The 18,619-nt window shown below is 40.9% G+C and overlaps 1 protein-coding gene across 6 annotated transcripts in view; it reads left to right on the forward strand.

The window, feature by feature from the left end:
* Nucleotides 1-18,619, forward strand: part of CDK5RAP2 (CDK5 regulatory subunit associated protein 2) — a 156,889-nt gene that overhangs the window by 3,003 nt on the left and 135,267 nt on the right. For all 6 annotated transcript variants that reach the window (XM_016213723.2, XM_016213717.2, XM_087822852.1 and 3 more), the window contains exons 2-3: nucleotides 6,287-6,354; nucleotides 9,615-9,682. In XM_016213723.2, the coding sequence (XP_016069209.2) occupies nucleotides 6,287-6,354; nucleotides 9,615-9,682 (136 nt within the window). The remainder of the gene's footprint in view (nucleotides 1-6,286; nucleotides 6,355-9,614; nucleotides 9,683-18,619) is intronic.

Consider the following 18,619-nt stretch of genomic DNA (forward strand, 5'->3'; position numbering starts at 1 on the left):
CTTAAAGACTGATGTCACAGTGGAAGAGAAAAGTCCCTAGAATAAAATCACCTCGTCTTCTAATATGAGTACTCTTCTGCTTGGCAATTTCCAAGCCCCAGTTTTAGAGACTAAACTGGAGTCCAGTTTGTCCTTAGACTTGTTGAATTAGGTTAGTGTGCGTCATTCTCTCTAAACCTGATCACCTGTGGGTGCCCCAAAGCGCTCCAGCCCTGCGACATTTAGGCCCAGATCCCAGCCCCAGGAACCTCACCCAGGCTAAGGCCCTTTATTAAGCCCTGCCTGGTGGTGTCAAAAGAACCTGGGCTTTGTACTCAGGATGACTGAGTCTGAATCCTGCTTCAGCCAGTTACTAGCTGTATTGCTTGAGTAATTCACTTAACCCTTGTGAGCCTCAGTTTCTCTCCAGTGGCAATATCTATTTTATCTGTGTAGATATTACCTGATAATATCTGTTTTATCTGGATGTCTGTGTAGATGATGGAGATTGTATATAGCCTGGCACCTACTGGGAGTGCATTAAATGTTAATTGTTTTTGTTATATTGTTACCATGTTGCACTGTTTCCTGGACAAAATCCTCTGCGCCCACAACCCTGGGTCCATCCCTTTGTTTTCATGCCCAGGATTCTGCTTCTCCCTAACAGTGAGCTTCCTAAAACCTGGGCCCAGCTTGTCCATCTATAGGTCCTTCCAACACATGGCCACTACATGCTTGCTGTCTATTTAGGGGTGGAGCAAAAAAGAAATGTTTTCTTATAAGTTTATACTTTTCTAAAAGTTTGTATAGTTTATACTTTATCAGGCAAAGAATGCCGTCATGGAATTTTGTAGAAGGAGTTTGAGAAAGGGGATGGTGGAGTGAAGTTTTCAGTGAAAGCCTAAAAGGTTGATCCAAGGCTGACCTTGGATCAGGGGTACTGCTAGACTGTGAGGTTTGAGGAGAGCACTCCTTATCACCAGTGTAAACTCTGAGGGCAGAGAGCACATCTGGCTTGTTACCTCCTCTATCTTTAGACCTAGGACCATCTCTGGCACATAGGAGAGGCTCAACAAATTTGTGTTGAATGAATCAGTTTTGTTCAGTCTCTATTTGAAAAGCTAAATACTACGTAAACATATGTCCTATGTTTAGTAGTGAAATGCTGCTATGTAATCACTGAAAAAGTGCACATACAGAATATCAACTGGTACAGTCTTTCTAGAACACAATTTGGCATCTATTAACATTAAAAATGTGCCTGTGTGTTTTTTAACAGCTTTATTGAAATATAATTTATATTCCATTAAGTTCACCATTTAAAATATACTACTTAATGATTTTTCAGTATTTTTATGGAGTTATGCAACCTTCACCATAATTTAATTTTAGAATATTTTTATCATCCAAAAATTATGCCCATTTGCAGTTGCTCCCTGTCTTAGTCAGCTTGGGCTGCTGTAACAGAAATACTGTAGACTGGGTGACTTATAGACAACAGAAATTTATTTCTCATTGTTCTGTAGGCTGGAAGTTCAAGATCAGGGTGCCAGCGTGGTCAGGTTCTGGTGAGACCCTCATCCAGGTTGGAGACTGTTGACTTCTTAGTGTATCCTCATGTGGAAGAGAGTAGAAAGAGGAATCAAGCTCTTGCTCATCTCTTATAAGGACACTAACCCCATTCATGAGGGCTCTACCCACATGACCTCGTTTCCCAAAGCCCCATCTCCTAATACCATCACATGGGGAGGGGAGGGTTTCAACATGAATTTTGGAGGGTCACAAACATTCAGTTCATAACACTCTCCATATCTTCTTTCCCCACTTCAGCCTTAGGCAACTACCATCTACTTTTTGTCTATAGAATCGCCTATTCTGGACATTTCCTATAAATAGGATCTTACAATATGTTGTCTTTGAGAGATTCATCCACGTTGTAGCTCGCATCCTTTTTATGGCTGAATAATATTCCATTGTTTACATGTGCCATATTTTGTTTATTCATTCATTGGTTTGTAACATTAGAGTTTTACTTTTTTGGCTATTATGAATAATATGGCTGTGAAATTTATTTGTATACAAGTCTTTTGTATGGACATATGTTTTCATTTCTCTCTAGGTATATACTTGGGAGTGGAATTGCTGAGTCATGTGATAAAACTATATTTAACATTTTGAGGAACTTTCCCACTCTTTTTCCAAAGTGGCTGCACCATTTTACACTCTGATCAGCAGTGTATGAGGGTTCTTATTTCTCCATAGCCTCACCAACACTTGTTATTGTCTGTCTTTTTTATTGTAGCCGTCCATGGAAGTGTGACTTGGTATCTCACTGTGGTATTGATTTTCATTTCCCTAATGACTAATGATGAGCATTTTTTCATGTGCTTATTAGCCATTTGTATATTTTCAAACTCTTTGCCCATTCAAAAATTGTGAATATGTTTTGATCCAGCAGTTTCACTTCTTGTTACCTATCCACAAGAAATCCTCATGCATGTGCACAAGGAGACCTGTATGAGGATGTTTGAACAGCATTGTTTATAAAAGGAAAAACTTGGAAACACATTGAATTACCATAAGGGGACTGTGTAAATACAGATCCTTTCAAAAGTGTCTTTTAGACTGTGACCCATGGCAGCTCATGAAATTCAATTTAGAGTTTACATTCAGAATTTTATAAAATGAAATAGAACAGAATAGAATACATTTCAGGAATTAAGGGTAATATATTTCCTCCTATTGGTCGTGGGCAGTACGTTTTGGAAAAGAGTGCTGTAGAATGCTTTGCAGGAGTTAAACACATTGAGGGAGATACATTTGTACTGTCATGAAAATATCTTTAGGACACATTAAGTGAAGACGCAGAATAATATATAGAGTTTGATTGCATTTATTTATTTTTAAGCCACAAGATAAAACTATGTCTCTGTGTATGTAAATACATAGAAAAAGGTCTGGAAGGATACATGTCTTAGTGGTAGTAGTGGTTACCTCTGAATGGGAGTGAGGAGTAGTTAGAGAACTGTAGGCTTATCTCTGTTTTTGCATTTATATATTTCTTCTCTAAAGATAAATAACATAGAATGGCAAATGAATTGTTGAAAGGCAAATAAAAATGCGCTTGTTGGTATAATTGTTTTCTGAAAGTGACGTTCAGTCCCATCCACAGCTCTCATAACACTTTCCCAATGAAACACTTAGTCCTTGCTTGGGGCCTGTGGTGTGAATGGACAATTGTTGCTGCCATATACAAACACAGAAAGAGATCGCTCCTATTGAGTGGCCGTAGAGCACGATAGGAGGATGAGCTGGCGAAGCTCAGGTGGGTGTCCATTCATTCAGTCAGCAAGTAGTTGGCTAACAGCAGTCGAGGTGGCCCTGCGCTGTGGCGAGCAAGCACTGGAAATCCTCTGCGTCCGTTCATTTGGACCTCCCCACAGTCCCCTGGAGGAAGGTGTTAGGGGTGCCAGGGTGATGTAGAGGTTAAGAACATAGGGTTTGAAATCCAGCTAGCTTGGCTTTTGCAGTTTATTAACTTTTCTGGGCCTCTGTGTCCTCATTTTTAAAAATGGCAACATTTAAAAACTACCACGTACCACAGAAGGGTTGTGGTGAGTCTTAAATGGGAGGCTGCCTGTCCTCCTCCCATGTGGTTCCCGCTCAGAATCAGTGCCCTATATGGCAGACTTTTTATAATTTTGCTGGATTTTTCTGGATTTGGTCTCAGCTTTGCTACTAATGCTTTGTGATTTTGAGCAGGTAAGTTCCTTCCTCTTTCTGGGCCTTAGTCTCTCCCATCTGTACCATGATAAAACCATATCTAAGCCCTCTTTTTTTGCTTGCATAGGTTTGATTTCTCATGAGGCTCTATGAAGCCCCAACCTTAATTCTCAGGCTAAAAATGAGTGATCAGAATGGGAAGAGGGAGCTATTTAGAGCTGGAAGGGCAGCTGGAACTGACTGGAGTGTGCAGATGACAGATTCATAGCATTCTAAAAGTGGTAGGTACTCCCTGGATGGGTGGCTCAGTTGGTTGGAGCATCATCCCATACATCAAAAGGTTGTGGGTTCGATTCCCAGTCAGAGCACATACCTAGGTTGTGGATTCGACTACCAGTTGTTGTGCGTAAAGGCGGAAAACTGATCAATGTTTCTCTCTCTCTCTCCCTTCCTTTCTCTCTAGAATCAATAAAAACATATCCTTTTCCCTGGCTGGTGTGACTCAGTTGGTTGGAGTGCCGTCCTGTATACCAAGGGGTGATAGGTTTGATTCCTAGTCAGGGCACATACCCAGGTTGTGGGTTCAATCCCTGGTTGAGGCTCATGTGGGAGGCAGCCAATAGATGTTTCTCTCTCACATTGATGTTTCTCTCTCTCTCTCTTTCTCTTCCTCCTTCCCTCCCTCCCTCTAAAATAAAAAACAAGCAAAACAAAACAAACAACATATCCTCGGATGAGGATTATTTAAAAAAAGTGGGTAGGTAAAACCCAAGTGGAAACTTGGCAGGAGCCAGACAGGAATTTCTGCAATATGTAGTGGTTTCTTCTAAGAGTTGGGACGTCAAATGTCATTTTTCAAACTTTAGTGTTTGCCTGTTGGAAACTATCTAAGACCAAATTCTTTGGCTTTGCCTACCAGGTAGTTTTCAACCGTGATTGATCTTGGTTTGAGTAATTGATGAGCCATTTTAGCCAGTGGGAGTCATTCAATAGCTGTGGTGCAAAGAACCCTGGATTGGGAATGTAGAGACTAGACTGTAGGCTGAGTTTGACTGGTAGGTAACCTTGTGTGTGCCCTCGGGCCTTTGGGCCACTATCTGCAAAAGGTGGTGATTGAACTTGATTTTAATTTTTAAGAAAATTCAATTTAGAAAATGGAGTTTCTCTTTTTAGTGATGCTTATTGGAGGGAATTGAGAATTATAGAAAATTAAAAGAGGAAAATCCCTCATTTCCACAAATGATGATTTTAAATATTTCCTTTGTCTCGTTATGTATTTATAGCCCACCTAATTTAGAATTGACTTCAGTGTATACATAAATTTTTGAATAATTGAGGGTATATTCTACTTAAATTTTTTTCAGTTGTCTTTATAGCAGACACATGTAATCATTCTCTTGATGTTGGACTTTTATGATACCCATTTTTCTGCTTGGCACTCATCTTGGCGGTGCATGCCAGCTCTAAGTTTGGCGATCAGTCAGAATTGTCTTCAGAACAAAATGGATTCAGATTTAGAGGTCTGGAAAGAACAAACTGTCAAGTAGTCAAGCTGAGCTTCCATCAACTCCTACTTTACAGCTTGGGACAGGAATGCATCATTGCAGGTTAGACATAAAAGGCTTGGAATCTGGACTTGGTTTTCTATTTAACTACCATGCAACCCTGGATAGGCCACTGAAATTATCTAGATGATACCACCTTCCTTTGAAAAATGCATGGACCCTCAGAGAATTGGGTAGCTCTCATGATAGTCAATCTTTTATAAATTATAAAGCACTGTATGTTTCTAGGTGACAGTGATATTTTGCTTCCATCTATGGGGTACCCACAGTATGCAGTACCTTGCTGGGTATTTGTGTCTTGTTCAGTTGTCAGTTACTCTATGAAATGGCTGCTGTTCTCCTTTCACAAAAGAAGGAAGCAAAGCCTGGAGGGGTATGTGGCAGAGCTTAGAATAGAATCCAGGGTAGTGTCTTTTGTGTTAAACCACTCCTCCTGTTATGGTTTAATTTTCTGACAATGTCTTCAGATCTTCACTGTACCTATTTTTATAACTCACGTAGTAAAATTTGGATCAGTGAATTTTGCATTTTTTGTTTGATGTACTTAAAGCATTTGAATTGGTGCCTGATTCTTGGAAGCTTAATTTTTGGTTGTGATAAGTATATTAATAATAGTAATGACAAAAACAATAGATGCCACTTATTAAATGTTTACCATGTGCTGTGTGTTTATATACGTTAACTCATTTAATCTTCACAGCTAGCTGGTGGTATTCCCATGTAACAGATTAAGAGAGTGAGACTCAGAAACTTGTATTTGGCACAGTGCCTCTGCACCTACCACATATATGGCACACAAACATTTGATGTGTGAGTGAATGAATGAGTGAATGCCCAGCCTTCCTGAGGGTCACTCAGCTATGGAGTTCTTAACCTTGGTACTGCATGCCTCCTACATGGCTCAGCTCTGTGTCTCTCATTGGCCGCAGCCTGATGGTTGTCATGTGCGGCCTAGGCAGTCTTAACCATCTCTGTTGTTCAAACACTAACTCATCTCTTATGCACATGTTCTCTCTTAGTGGCCTTGTTCCCAAGTTACCAGATGACCTGGAAGGCATCAGCCCCATTGCCGGTTTGGGAAATGGTGGTAAGTACACAGAGTGGGCATTCTCTTGAGTAAGAACAAGGGAAGTAAACACCAGACCATGAGGGCCTTGAGGCCTTGAGCCTGGGACTGGACTGTGACGTCTCTGGGGCCCAGAGCCGACCCTGGCTGGCCTGGCTAGGTGCTCACAGTGGGTGCTCAGTATTTTATATATGCACTGATTTGTTATTCACCTCCTTTCCTAAACACAGGACTAGAGGAATTGGTGTCCTTTAGGCCATATTTCATGAGTTTTCTTTCTTGCTACTAAGCTTGGAGGGATTCAGTCTGTGTTTGCTAAGCTGAATGATTACATGGAGGCTGGACTTTGAATTGGTGACTAGTCAGGCACAGAAGATCTGTTGGTCCCCACTGCTGAGTGGCTGGAGGCCGCGGAGAGCTGCTGTGTGAACTCTTCTGTGCCAAGGCCTTCCTGGCAGGCTGCTGGATCCCATCTGCAGGCAGAGGCCCAGCATTCCTACGCAGACCTGCCCTTTGGAGACAGATAGCTGGTAGACCCAGGAGACGGTGCTGCGTAAATAAGCAGTGAGTCACGGTGAAGCCCGCTATGAAGAGACTTTCTGCTTTGCAGTGTGCATTTTGCTAAGCATTCTGCATAATTTTTTTTAATCCTCACCCGAGAATATTTTTCCATTGATTTTTAGACGGGGAGAGAGAGAGAAAAACATCTATGTGAGAGAGACACATCAATTGGTTGCCTCCCCGACACGACCTGACTGGGGTCGGGGATCCAGCCTGTAGCCTGTAGCCATGCCCTTGACCGGGAATTGAACCCGTAAACCTTTGGTCTGAGGGCTGATGCTCTAACCACTGAGCCAAACCGGCCAGGGCAATTCTGCATAATTTTTGTTTTTGAAAAAGGTGCAAGCTATTGTAAGTGCCTGTGGGAAGTGCTAATAATTTGACTTGCTGAAATATCTTAGAGGTATTTTGACTTGTGTTTTATTCTCTTCTCCAAAATGATGAGATATGTACAAAAGGAAGAGGTTTTTAGAGCAGGTCATATAAATGTCACAAGGTCTGTTTCTAGAGAATACTTCAGCTTATAGGCCACCCTTAGGTTTTCCTTCAGAATATGTTAACTTTTACTTTTAGCACAAAATCCAACAATTCAACCTTTTGCTCTTCCTGCCCACAGGCAGTTAGAAGCAGAAAGTTGGTAGGCCTGCTCCTTAATTCAGCCCATGTGTGCGTCTGCTTCATGCCAGGCTGCAGGCTAAGCACTGGGATTCAATCTTGAACAGGTCACGGTCAGGCTGAGAAGTCAGACAATTAAACAAAGAATTATTATGGTAAGTCATGTGATGAATGTAATGAGCAAAGAAGTATGAATTTCCCAAGAAACTGGTATTGGAGCCAAGAATTGAAGAATGACTAAGACCCAGATAGGGACAGAGGCACAGATGACCCAGCCTGTCCTGTGTGAGGAACGGGAACACAGGTCTATGTGCACTAAGTCTGGCGAACAGGGTCCCTCACCACCTGCCCCTGCCCAACTCCTGAGCCTCTTTTCTGTTTAGTGGTCCAGAGCACCGTGCCCATTCCGACTTCTGGGCCTTTACATGGGAAGTTTCTTTGCCTTTTGCGCCCTTGTCTGCCTGCTGCCTCTTTAAGACTGAGCTTGAAGCTCACTGCCTTCCCTGGCTCTCCTCAGCTTGACTTAGGTGCACTTTCCTCTCTGAAACTTATGTATTTCATTTCACTGTATTTCATTGAGTCCTGTTGGCTACTTTAAAAATATCCAGAGTTAGACCACTTCTGGTCTAATTCTGACTCACGTATATACTCCTGCCACCCTGGTCTAAGCCACCGTGAACCCTGGCTTAGATTGTCCCCGTATTCTCCTAACTGGCCTCCTTGTTCCTAAGCGCCTTTCAGTCTGTTCTCAGAACAGCAGCCAGAGGGAGCCTGTAGAAGCCAGAGTCTGATCATATTACTTCTGAACTTAGAGTCCTTTGTTGGCTCTCGGAGTCCTGAGAAGAGCCTGCAGGGCCATCCACAGTCTGTCCCCCAGTACCTTACTTACCTCCTCTCTGGCCCTTTTAGTCCGTTGGCATCATGACTGGTCCTCAGACCCACTAGTCATGCTCCCACTTCAGGCTTCTCCCTTTACCCTTCCCTTCAAGTCTGCCCAGATGTCACCTTCTCAGTGAAACCTTCCTTAATTTAACCACTTTACTTAAAATTACAATCCTCGCCCCTCTTGGTATTTCGTATCCTTATCCACTCTGTTTTTCTCCGTAGCATTTATCACATTTTAACATACTATGTAATTGTCCTATGATTTTGTTTATTGTCTGTCTCCTCTTCCAGATATCAACTCCATTTGTTTTGCTTCCTGATATAGCCACACCTAGAATGATGCCTAGCAGAGAAGGGGCCCTCTATGCATATTTGTTGGAAGAATGCATTTACTCAGCAGCTAAAAAGTGCCACGCCCTTTGTGCAGCATAATAGCTTGTGTCCATCTCTGTCTTACCCACTAGACTGGGGACCTCTTGGGCTCTGCATCACTGTCTCCTTCACTGTTGTTTCCCCAGCACCTAGCTTGGCACAGAGTAGGGGTGTAATACATGTTTGCTGAATTAATGAAGCTGTGGAAAAATTTGGGTTTTGGCAAAGTCTTTAATCATTCCAAAGCAGGGATCAGCAGTTTCCGACACTGCCTGCTTTTGAAAATCAGCTTTTATTGGAACACAGCTTCTTTATTGGTTTTTGAATTGTCTGTGGCTGTTTTTGTGCTGCAGCAGAAGAGTTAGTAATGTAGCTGTCTTAGATTTGTAACAAAGTTTAGGCTTTATGTATGGCCTGCAAAGCCTATAGTATTTGTTGTCTGGTGTCTTTAAAATGTTGCCAACCTCTGCTGTCAAGTCATACATGCTTTGTTTTAGTTGCTGACATGTGAGATGACATCCTGGTCAGCAGAATAGTTTAATGACAAAGGGTAAGGAAGTGCATATCAGGACGGTGCTGCTTCACCACATGCCCAGTGCATTTTCTGGTTCATCCTCTGGCACACATTATTACATTGGGGCCAGTTTAAGTAATTTGTAAATATTTGAAATCTAATGGTTTAGAGCTTTCCCTGGACTCAAATCAGTAATTCACAATAGACAGAAAGTACCTGCAGAATATACTGTGCAAGCTATTCTCATTGTTTTCTTCTCTAGGTTCTATTCCCTGATAGGGATGCTGGGTGATTTGCATACCATGATATTTTTGTCTATTTTACCTTTTTGTAGTGCTCCCAAAGGTGTCAGAAGAAACGGTGTCTCCCACCAGAGCACGGAACATGAAGGACTTTGAAAATGTAAGTGGAGATACCAAGTTACTGTCCCTAATAAGTCCTGCCTGCCGCTGTCTAAGCAGACCCAGGAGGGAGCTGCATTTCTTGACAAGTGTCTAAGCTAGATAATGCCAGAGTTCGGAGGGATATTGTGTCTCTTGGGCATTCTCTGTGCGACTGTTGCATACCTAGGTAGTCGGCCCTTTAACATGTGGGCCAGTTATGGGTTCTAACAGGATCAGCAATTTCCAACTTGGGGGAAGGTGGTGTATTTTTGGTGCCCTGAACATGAGGGTATTACCGTATTGCACTGTTGAGAGAGCTTATAGTTGTCAAGGGCTTTCTTGTAATGTCAGGCGCCTTATTTATGGTCCCCATTTAATCTTTGCTACAATTCTATGAGGTGTTTTGAATTATCCCCATTTTACAGATAAGGGATCACATAATACTTAAGTGGCAGAGCTGGGATTTGAATCCAGGTTTTAAATGATTCCAAAGTCATTATTCTTTTCACCACATTGGGGCGACTCCTTGCATCTTGTTGCCGTTGAATGAAACGTGAGCAGCCTGGACCTAGTTCTGTGTGGTAATTGTCTGAGGATGGATTACTTGGTGATAGATTTGGCTCCTGTGCTTAATGTCTTTTGGCACCATGTCTTTCATTTGTTAGTGGAGGGGGTTTGTTGTCAAGTAACAGGAAAATAAGGTTATTTTCCCAATTCCAAGTCTCCTTAACAAGTTACCTGTTCAATGCTTTCATTTATCATGGAGAGAATTAGACCTGTCTTCATTTATAACCAAATGAAATCCATACCATGCAAGATATGGGAGATATTTATCAGAGAGAAGATGGAGGACACAGAGGGAAGGGCGTTCCACAGTCATGTTTCTCTCTCCCCAGTTGTCTACAGAACAGAGCGGTACTGTCTCTGGATTTAATTTAGAATACTCATTACTGCTAATAGTTATCTGCAAACCACCAGTGACCAATTGAAGAAATGACTTGTCAGATCTGTAATGGAAACAAGTAATTTCTGAGCTTTGAGTTGTTATAATTTCAACTGTGCAACTTGATCTATGCTGTGGGGTCTGGGGCTTCAAACAAATGAGATTTGATTATTTCACATTGTGTATAATTAAAATGTGCTCTACTCTTAAATGGTTGTTCCTGTTTTATCATAAGAGTAATAATAGCTACTGCTTATTGAGCTCTTGCTCTGAGCTGGGCACTTACATGTTAGACTCTTCACATACATTACATTAATATTAAAGCAGCTCTGCAAGATAGTTATTTAATTTACAAAGGACACAGTTTTGAATTTTTCTAGATGGAAAAATTTAATAGACTCTTAGAATTTTTGTTTCACATTTTATTGTCTGCCTTTTGACCTGGGAGGAATCTTAGAGTTGCATCCAAGCCTCTATTATAGGTAGGAGAAGCTGAGGCCCAGGGGTGTGACATGGCAAAGCTGTTCTCAAAGCACCACAGCCTCTGGAGCCAGACTGCCTGCTCATTCACTTCTTCTGGGTGACCTTGGGCCAGTCACTTAACAGTTTCTATTTCATAGCGCTGTTGTGGGGATTAAAGGCGTGAATGTGTATGAAGCACGTGTGCCTAACCCAGCTCATCCTGTGTGTCAGCTCCTGCTCCTTCTTATTGTTATTGGTATATTTATTATTGTGATTTTTTTCCTACTCTGCATATGATTTAAGTTTCCCTTGCTCAGATGTGCTCTTGATGACCTAAGTACTATTTTTCTTAAAGGCGAGGGAGAGCCTTCCATGCCAATATGTTTTAGGATTTATGGGTTTTTGTTTTTTTTATGACTGTGGTCCTTTGGCTGCTGTTAGGTTTTTATGGCATTAGTATTTTTTACTGTAGCATTTTCAAGAGCAAATTCTCAGTTGAAATTGAAATGACCACACTGTTCTCAGTGTCTCCCTTTTAGGTCTTTATAAGTCATTGAAAATTTTCTTTTGGCCTGAGCTACCCACTGCATGACCTCTGTGTTGAGGTAGTCTGCACTTTCTGCGGGGTGCTTATAGGAAATGCTCTTGGCATGTCATGCTAATATTCAAGTCAGCATGCATATTAAAGAGGAGACTGGAATACTTTTAATTTAAGAGGAAACTTATGATTCTTCTTATAGTCTCAGATGATGGGTATCTGAGCATCAGGGTCTGTTAGCTAGCATCTAGCAAGACATAGGCCTCGCTCTGGTTTTGCTCAGAGTTCATCTGTTCATCAGTAAATATTTTCAGATATATACCCTGTACCAGGATAGGCCAGGGGCTGGGGGATTTGCAGTAGTTAATACTGGATACATCTCCCTGTCAAGAGGCTCACAATCTAGTTGGGGAGATGGAGAGGAAAATAGTGCAGTGATAGAGATAAGTACAGGGCTCTGTGGGGCACAGAGGAGGGGCCCTTAATCTGGCTTGGGGGAAGCCTCCCTGGAGGAGGTGTTCCTTGAGTTGGGTCTTCAGGGACGAGGAGGGATTAGCCAAGGCTAGAGGTCTGGGAGAGCTGTCCCAGATACAAGGACTCACGTGGGCAAATGTAGAGGCATGATAGGGTGTGATGAATTTAGAGAACTGTAAGTTCCCTTTGGCTGGAAGGAGACTGTGTGAGGGGACCTGAGAGAAGTGAGGCCTTGAAGCAGGCAGGAGTCGGATCCTATATGCTACAGTATTTTGTTTAATTTTGTTCTGAAGATGAAGGGGAGCCATTGATGGATTTTAATCTGGGAGGGAAATGACCAAATTACACTTTCAGGTCACCCAGACTACTGAGAGCATGAAGGGAGCAAGGCTGGGGGCAGTGTGATCAGTTGAAAGGTTGCTCTGTGTGTGTGTGGCCTTGTGGGGAAGGGGATGATGCTGGAGCTAAGGGATGGCGTCACAAGATGTTTAGAAGAAAGTCAGAATTTCAGAGCCAGAGCAATGCCAGGAGTCCCTTCATTTAACACATGGGGACTCTGAAGCCCAGAGAGTGGGAGGGACTTCTTCAGGCTTTGAACTTGAGTCTCCTGGCCCAGGAAGTCTTTCTACTCCACTCTGCTATTCTCTGCAAGGCCTCACTCTGATATGTGAAATCCGCATGCCTTCTTTTGGGTCTTTAAGCTGGTAATCCACTGCCTAGTATCTTCATTAGCTGATGGTATTATCACCTCTGTGGCAGGCCTATGGTAGGAAATTGGCAAATCAGTTTGGTCTTCAGTGGGAGCCTGTCTTATTGGACCCAGAATCTGGTTCAGCATATCCAGTCAGTCCAGTAGCAATCCTTATTTCATATATATATGAGTTTAATTCTGGCTTTTTTTGTGACCTTCCTGACAGAGAATGATGGGTAGCTTTCTACCTCCGTTAATACTACTGATGGATAGTATTATTTAATGACTGTCTAAAGTTCAGAAAGACATAGTAAAAGGGATGGATTGAACTGTAATTTACATAATCTTTTATTGTGGGACATTCCAGATTGTTTCTAATTTTTCACCAGTACAAACAAAGCCGTGATGAATATCTTTGTGCACATATCTTTTTACAGTTATGTGATTATTTTCTTAGGGTGAATTCTGCTGCTCATGTCTCATACCCACCTGCCCTGAGGTGCTAGTGTTGTATCCAGGCCCTTGTTCCTTTTTGTTGAAAATTCTTGGTCTCAGCTGAGGCAGTTGGTCAAATTTAGTGTTTTCTCTGAGGAATGGCGAGGAGGTTCACATCTTCAAATTTGCTCTGTAACCTGTATGTTGTGAGTTGCTTATTATTACCAGGAAATAGCTCCCTTCACCCCCCCACCCCTTTTGTCATTAAAAAAAATATAACTCTTGAGCCCACTAATCCATTTTTGGGACAATTTATTCTCAGGAAACAACCTGGTAGAAGGAAAAAGCTCTGTGCATGGTGTTTGTTGCCACATTGTGTATAATTGTGAAAAACTGGGAACAAAGGAATTATATTTTACATTTGTTATTTCTTTGGCTTCTTGTAGAAAGCTTGTGATGAAGGTATTTCACAGATGAGGAAGCTGAGTTTGGAGAGATTAAATGACTTGCCCATGAGCTTGGTGTGATTGAGAAACTCAAAGCAGGCAAAATTCAAGCCTGGTCTTTTTGATTATAAAGGCTGAATGCTTTCCACTAGATCACATTGACCGCATAGATGCTCAGTAGAGAAATGTGAAATAATTGAGAGTGAGTCAGTTTAGTAGAATTGAGTGCAATCATTTTAAGTGATAATTATGCATAATTCTGCAACAATAATTTGATATTAGGGGAAAGCAATGGAATATTAAAACTTATGTTATAATTTTATTAAAAATGTATATTTATGAATGTTATCGCTACAGTACTGATTGTTAATAAATAGATGTTGGCCTAGGAACAGTTTTATTGATCATTTGAGGACACCAGGGAGAGTACTGGAATCAGAAACTAATTCCAATACCTCACTTAGGTGCTGCCGGCAGGGTCTCACATGCAGTATTGGTAGGTTTTTGCGACGCTCAGGTGAGTGGTCTAAAGTTTTTGGACTTTCAGAGAGGATAAGAAATTGGCAGTGGTCTGAAGATCTGCTTAATGAGGGCTTGAGTGGAAGTGGGTTTCCTTCGGAAGCCAGCCTTTGTTTCCGTCACAACACCCTGTGAGGTCATTGGTTTTTTAAAAAAATATATCTTTCTTGATTTCAGAGAGAGAAAGGGAGAGAGAGAGAGAGATAGAAACATCAATGATGAAAGAGTCATCATTGATCAGCTGCCTCCCTCCTGCACGCCCCCGACTGGGGATCGAGCCTACAACCTGGGCATGTGCCCTGACCAGGAATCGAACCGGGATCTCCTGGATCCTAGGCCGACGCTTGACCGCTGAGCCACACCCGGCTGGGCAGGTCATTGGTTTTTATCCTCATTTTATAGATGAGCCAATAAAGATGTTAAATAATTTTCCCAAGGTTACACGACACAGGTGGCAGCATTGGGAGTTCAGTCCTCTCTGCTGCCCCCAGGGCCTTGCTCTAGCCATTACTGCTCTGAATCAAAGAATGATTTGGTGGGTGAGCTTCAGCTTTGGGGGCCCTGGCTCTTGCAAGCCGTTGAAACTGATCGCCAGAGTGTGGTCTGTTGCTTAGATTTCAGTTAAGGTGGGCCTGGTTGGAGATGCCCTGATTCTTTTTCATATTGTTGATTTTTATTTTTCTTCCCTTTTTGGTGGAGCTCTAGGTAGGGCAAGGCTTTTAATAGGGAGTGAGAGTGGGAGGAAGCCAGAAGGACTGAGTGGCAGCTCCTTCAAAGTGGGGCCCATGTCCAGCTTCTGAAAGCACCACCCGTAATCATGCTGGATGTTTCCCTTTTCAGATGGCTGCAGTTCCACAACAACACTGGGTTCTGAAGGCGGGAATGTGGCAAGTACAGCCGCTGCATGAGCTTACTTTTGAGCATTAGGTTTCTGAGTCATATTTGGTGGGTTTTCTATTTTGATGTATTTATTCCTACTGTATGGTAAGCTGTTTTCAGTTTTTTCAGTTCAAGTTTTTAAAATTTTTTGAGCTTGTTCTCATAAAGGGAGAAATACAAATGAGAAGACTATTAATATGTTTTAAGTTTTATGCTGTGCTAGGCATAATACTAAACAGTGAAATTAATTTCTTCTAATCCTTGTAATAGCTCTCTGAAAGAGGCATTATTATAATCCCATTTTTATAGATAAAGGAACTGAGGCAAACGGGAAATTGAATATGACTAAAGTCATATAGCTAGTAAGGTAGCCTGGATTGTATTTATTTATTAATTCATTCATTTAGCAAACATTGATTGAATGTCTGCTGTGTTCTAGCTACTGTGCTAAAGCCTCAGGGTCGTGAACAGATAAGTTCTGTGCTCTCAAGAAGTGGATAATATTAATATAATGAACATAATAAATAGATATGTCAGTAAATAAGGCAAATACAGATTGTGAAAAGTTCTAGCAAGAAAATAAGAGTTGTGTGTTGGAGCGTGACTTGGTGGAGGTGGTAGAAATGGGGACTACCTTAGATGGGATAATTAGGAAGGGCCCCTCTGAGTTGGTGACATTTGAGCTGAAATGGAAAGGATGAGACCAAGCCATCCTGGCAAGTGCTGCAGGAAGAGCAGTACAGACAGAGAGGGGCTGGGCTTACTTGAGGACCAGAAAGGAGCCAGTGAGGCTGGGATATTGTGAGCAAGGGAGAGGATATACATGATGAGACTAGAGAGGCCGGCCGGAGCCAGATCATATGGCGCTTTGCGGCTGTGCCTGGGAGCTCTCCTTTAAGAGCGGTGGAGAAAAAAACAGTGGAGTGATGTGAGACAGGTCTGTCTGACTCTCATGCTTCCTCGCATCGCACTGCCTTGAAGAAATTCTTACGTGTTTGTCCACCCATCCAGCCGTTGGGTAGTTAGTGACTGTCTCTGTGTTTTAGACTAGAATGCACAAGAAGATATGGTTCCCGATATCCTAGAGATGGTTTGGGCAGAAAGGCAAATAATCAGCTGGTACAATGCAGTGTGGTAACTGCTGTGATGAAGAAAGTGGAGGGTGTATGGAAACGTTTAGAAGAGTTCCTGGTCCAGCCTGGTGGGGTTGTCAAGGAAAACTTTATGAGGGAAGTGGTATTAAGCACAGAACTAGACTGGCATTGTTGTGGAAAAGATAGTGCCTGTATTTCATTTGGGCCTGTCTGGCATTGCCAATGACCTTTTGAAGGCTTATTTACCTTTCTCTTATTTGTTAAGAAAATGTCTTTACTTATAAATAGGACAAATATTCCTTCAACTGTTGTTAAGGGTTTTAGCAGTGTGTACAATGTGGGCATTCTAAGCAAGCTCCATAAATATTTTATTGGTAGCTGAGTAACAGAATAAGGTTTCTCTTTATAGGATGCAGCTGGCAGGGTAGACTTTTTTGTTTGAATGAATGTTTTATGTGCTGTTTCCTTACAACATTCAAAAGGAGGCTTTAATGAACCTACTGATTGTTTCTTATGCTGTTCTTGTTAGCCACAAAATTGTTAACAAGAGGGCCAAGGGCAGACAGTCTGAAAACATAATATAGAGTATGCTTTTAATTTTTTATCCAGTCATAAAAGTATGTTTGTTAAAAAAAGTATTATATGCTATTACCCATTATTTTTTAAAATGCTGAAAAACACACCAGTGAGTATATATTGTGGGGATGTGGTAGCATTCAAATACAGCTATTGATATTTTGCTACATTTCATTTTAGTTATTTTAAATTCAACTTTATTGAGATATAATTTACATAAAATGAAATTTACCAATTTTAAGTGTTGGATGAGTTTTGGCAAATGTATACTCTCTTGTAAACCTCTGCCTTTATATATATATTATATATGTATATATATATATATAATGTATATATGTAGTTATAATTTTTAAAATATGTGTATATTGTCCTAGGTTCATGTGACCATCACACAATCAGAATATAGAACAGTTCCATGATGCCAGAATATTCCCATGTGTTGTCTCTTTGTGCTGAAACCCTCTCTTTACCCTAAACCTCTGGCAGCTGTGCTGTATCCTTCATCCCTATAATTTTGCTTTTTCCAGATGTCACATAAGTGGAGTCATACAGTTTGTAGTCTTTTGAGGCTTGCCTCTTTTCTTCAGTGTAATGTCTTTGAAATACATTCATGTTGGTGTGCATATCACAGTAGCCGAGAATTATTCCGTCATATGGATATACACTGTTTATTCTTTCAGCCCTTGAAGGACATTTGGGTCTTTCTGAATTTTGGTGATTGTTAATGAAGCTGCATTAAACATTCACATACAGGTTTTTGTGTGAACATAGGGTTTCATTTCTTTAGGGTAAATACCTAGGAGTAGAATCGCTGAGTCATAGATAAGTGTAGTTTTTTTGGGTAAGAAACTGCCAAACTGGTATCCAGAGTGGTTGTGCCATTTTGCATTCTCTTCAGCAGAGTATGAAAATTCCATTTGCCCCACATCCTCATCAGCATTTGATATTATCAAATTTTTTTTTTAGCTGTTCTAGTAGGTGCATAGTGGTAACTCATTGTAGTTTTAATTTGCATTTTCCTAATGGCTAAGTTGTTGAAAATCTTTTCTTGTGTTTGTCATCTATGTATCTTCTACTGTGAAGTTTCTTTTAAAATCTTTTGCATGCTTTTTTTTTAATTGCGTTCTTTTCTTAGTTACATTTTGAGAGTTATTTATGTGTTCTAACTACGGTTTCTGTGTTAGATATATGATTTGCAAATATTTCTCTTAGTGTGTAGCTGGTCTTTTCATTCTCTTAACACTGTTTTTGAGAGCAAATGTTTTAAATTTTGATGAAGCCCAATTTATTGATTAAAATTTTTTTTTATGGATGATGCTTTCACTGTTATATAGTCCTAGGTTGCAAAGATTTCCCCTATGTATTCTTCTGAAACTTATATGATTTTACCTGCCTCTTTTGTCATAGATTAATTGACCATATAAACATGGGTTTGTTTTTGGGCTCTCTGTTCTGTTCCATTGGTCTATGTGTCTGTTTTTGTGCTGGTACTATACTGTTTTGATTACTATAGCTTTATAGTATAGTTTGAAACCAGGGAGTGTGATACTTCCAACTTTGTAATTTTTTCTCAAGATTGCTTTGCCTATTCAGCGTCTTTTGTGGTTCCATATAAATTTTAGGATTCTGTGTTTTAAAGTGTGAAAAATGCCATTGGTATTTTGATAGGGATTGCATTGAGTCTGTGGACACTTTAACCATATTAATTCTTCTAGTTCATGAGCACAGTATAGCCTTCCGTTTATTTGTGTCTTGTTCATTCTCTTTCATCAGTGTCTTATGTATAGTTTCAGAGTACAAGCCTTTTACCTCCTTGGTTAAATTTATTCCTAGGTATTTTATTATTTTTGATGGAGTTGTAAACGGGGTTGTTTTCTTACTTTCTCTTTCTGATAGTTT

This window comes from Miniopterus natalensis, chromosome 12, assembly GCF_054644295.1.
Source record: "Miniopterus natalensis isolate mMinNat1 chromosome 12, mMinNat1.hap1, whole genome shotgun sequence".
Taxonomy (NCBI): domain Eukaryota; kingdom Metazoa; phylum Chordata; class Mammalia; order Chiroptera; family Miniopteridae; genus Miniopterus; species Miniopterus natalensis.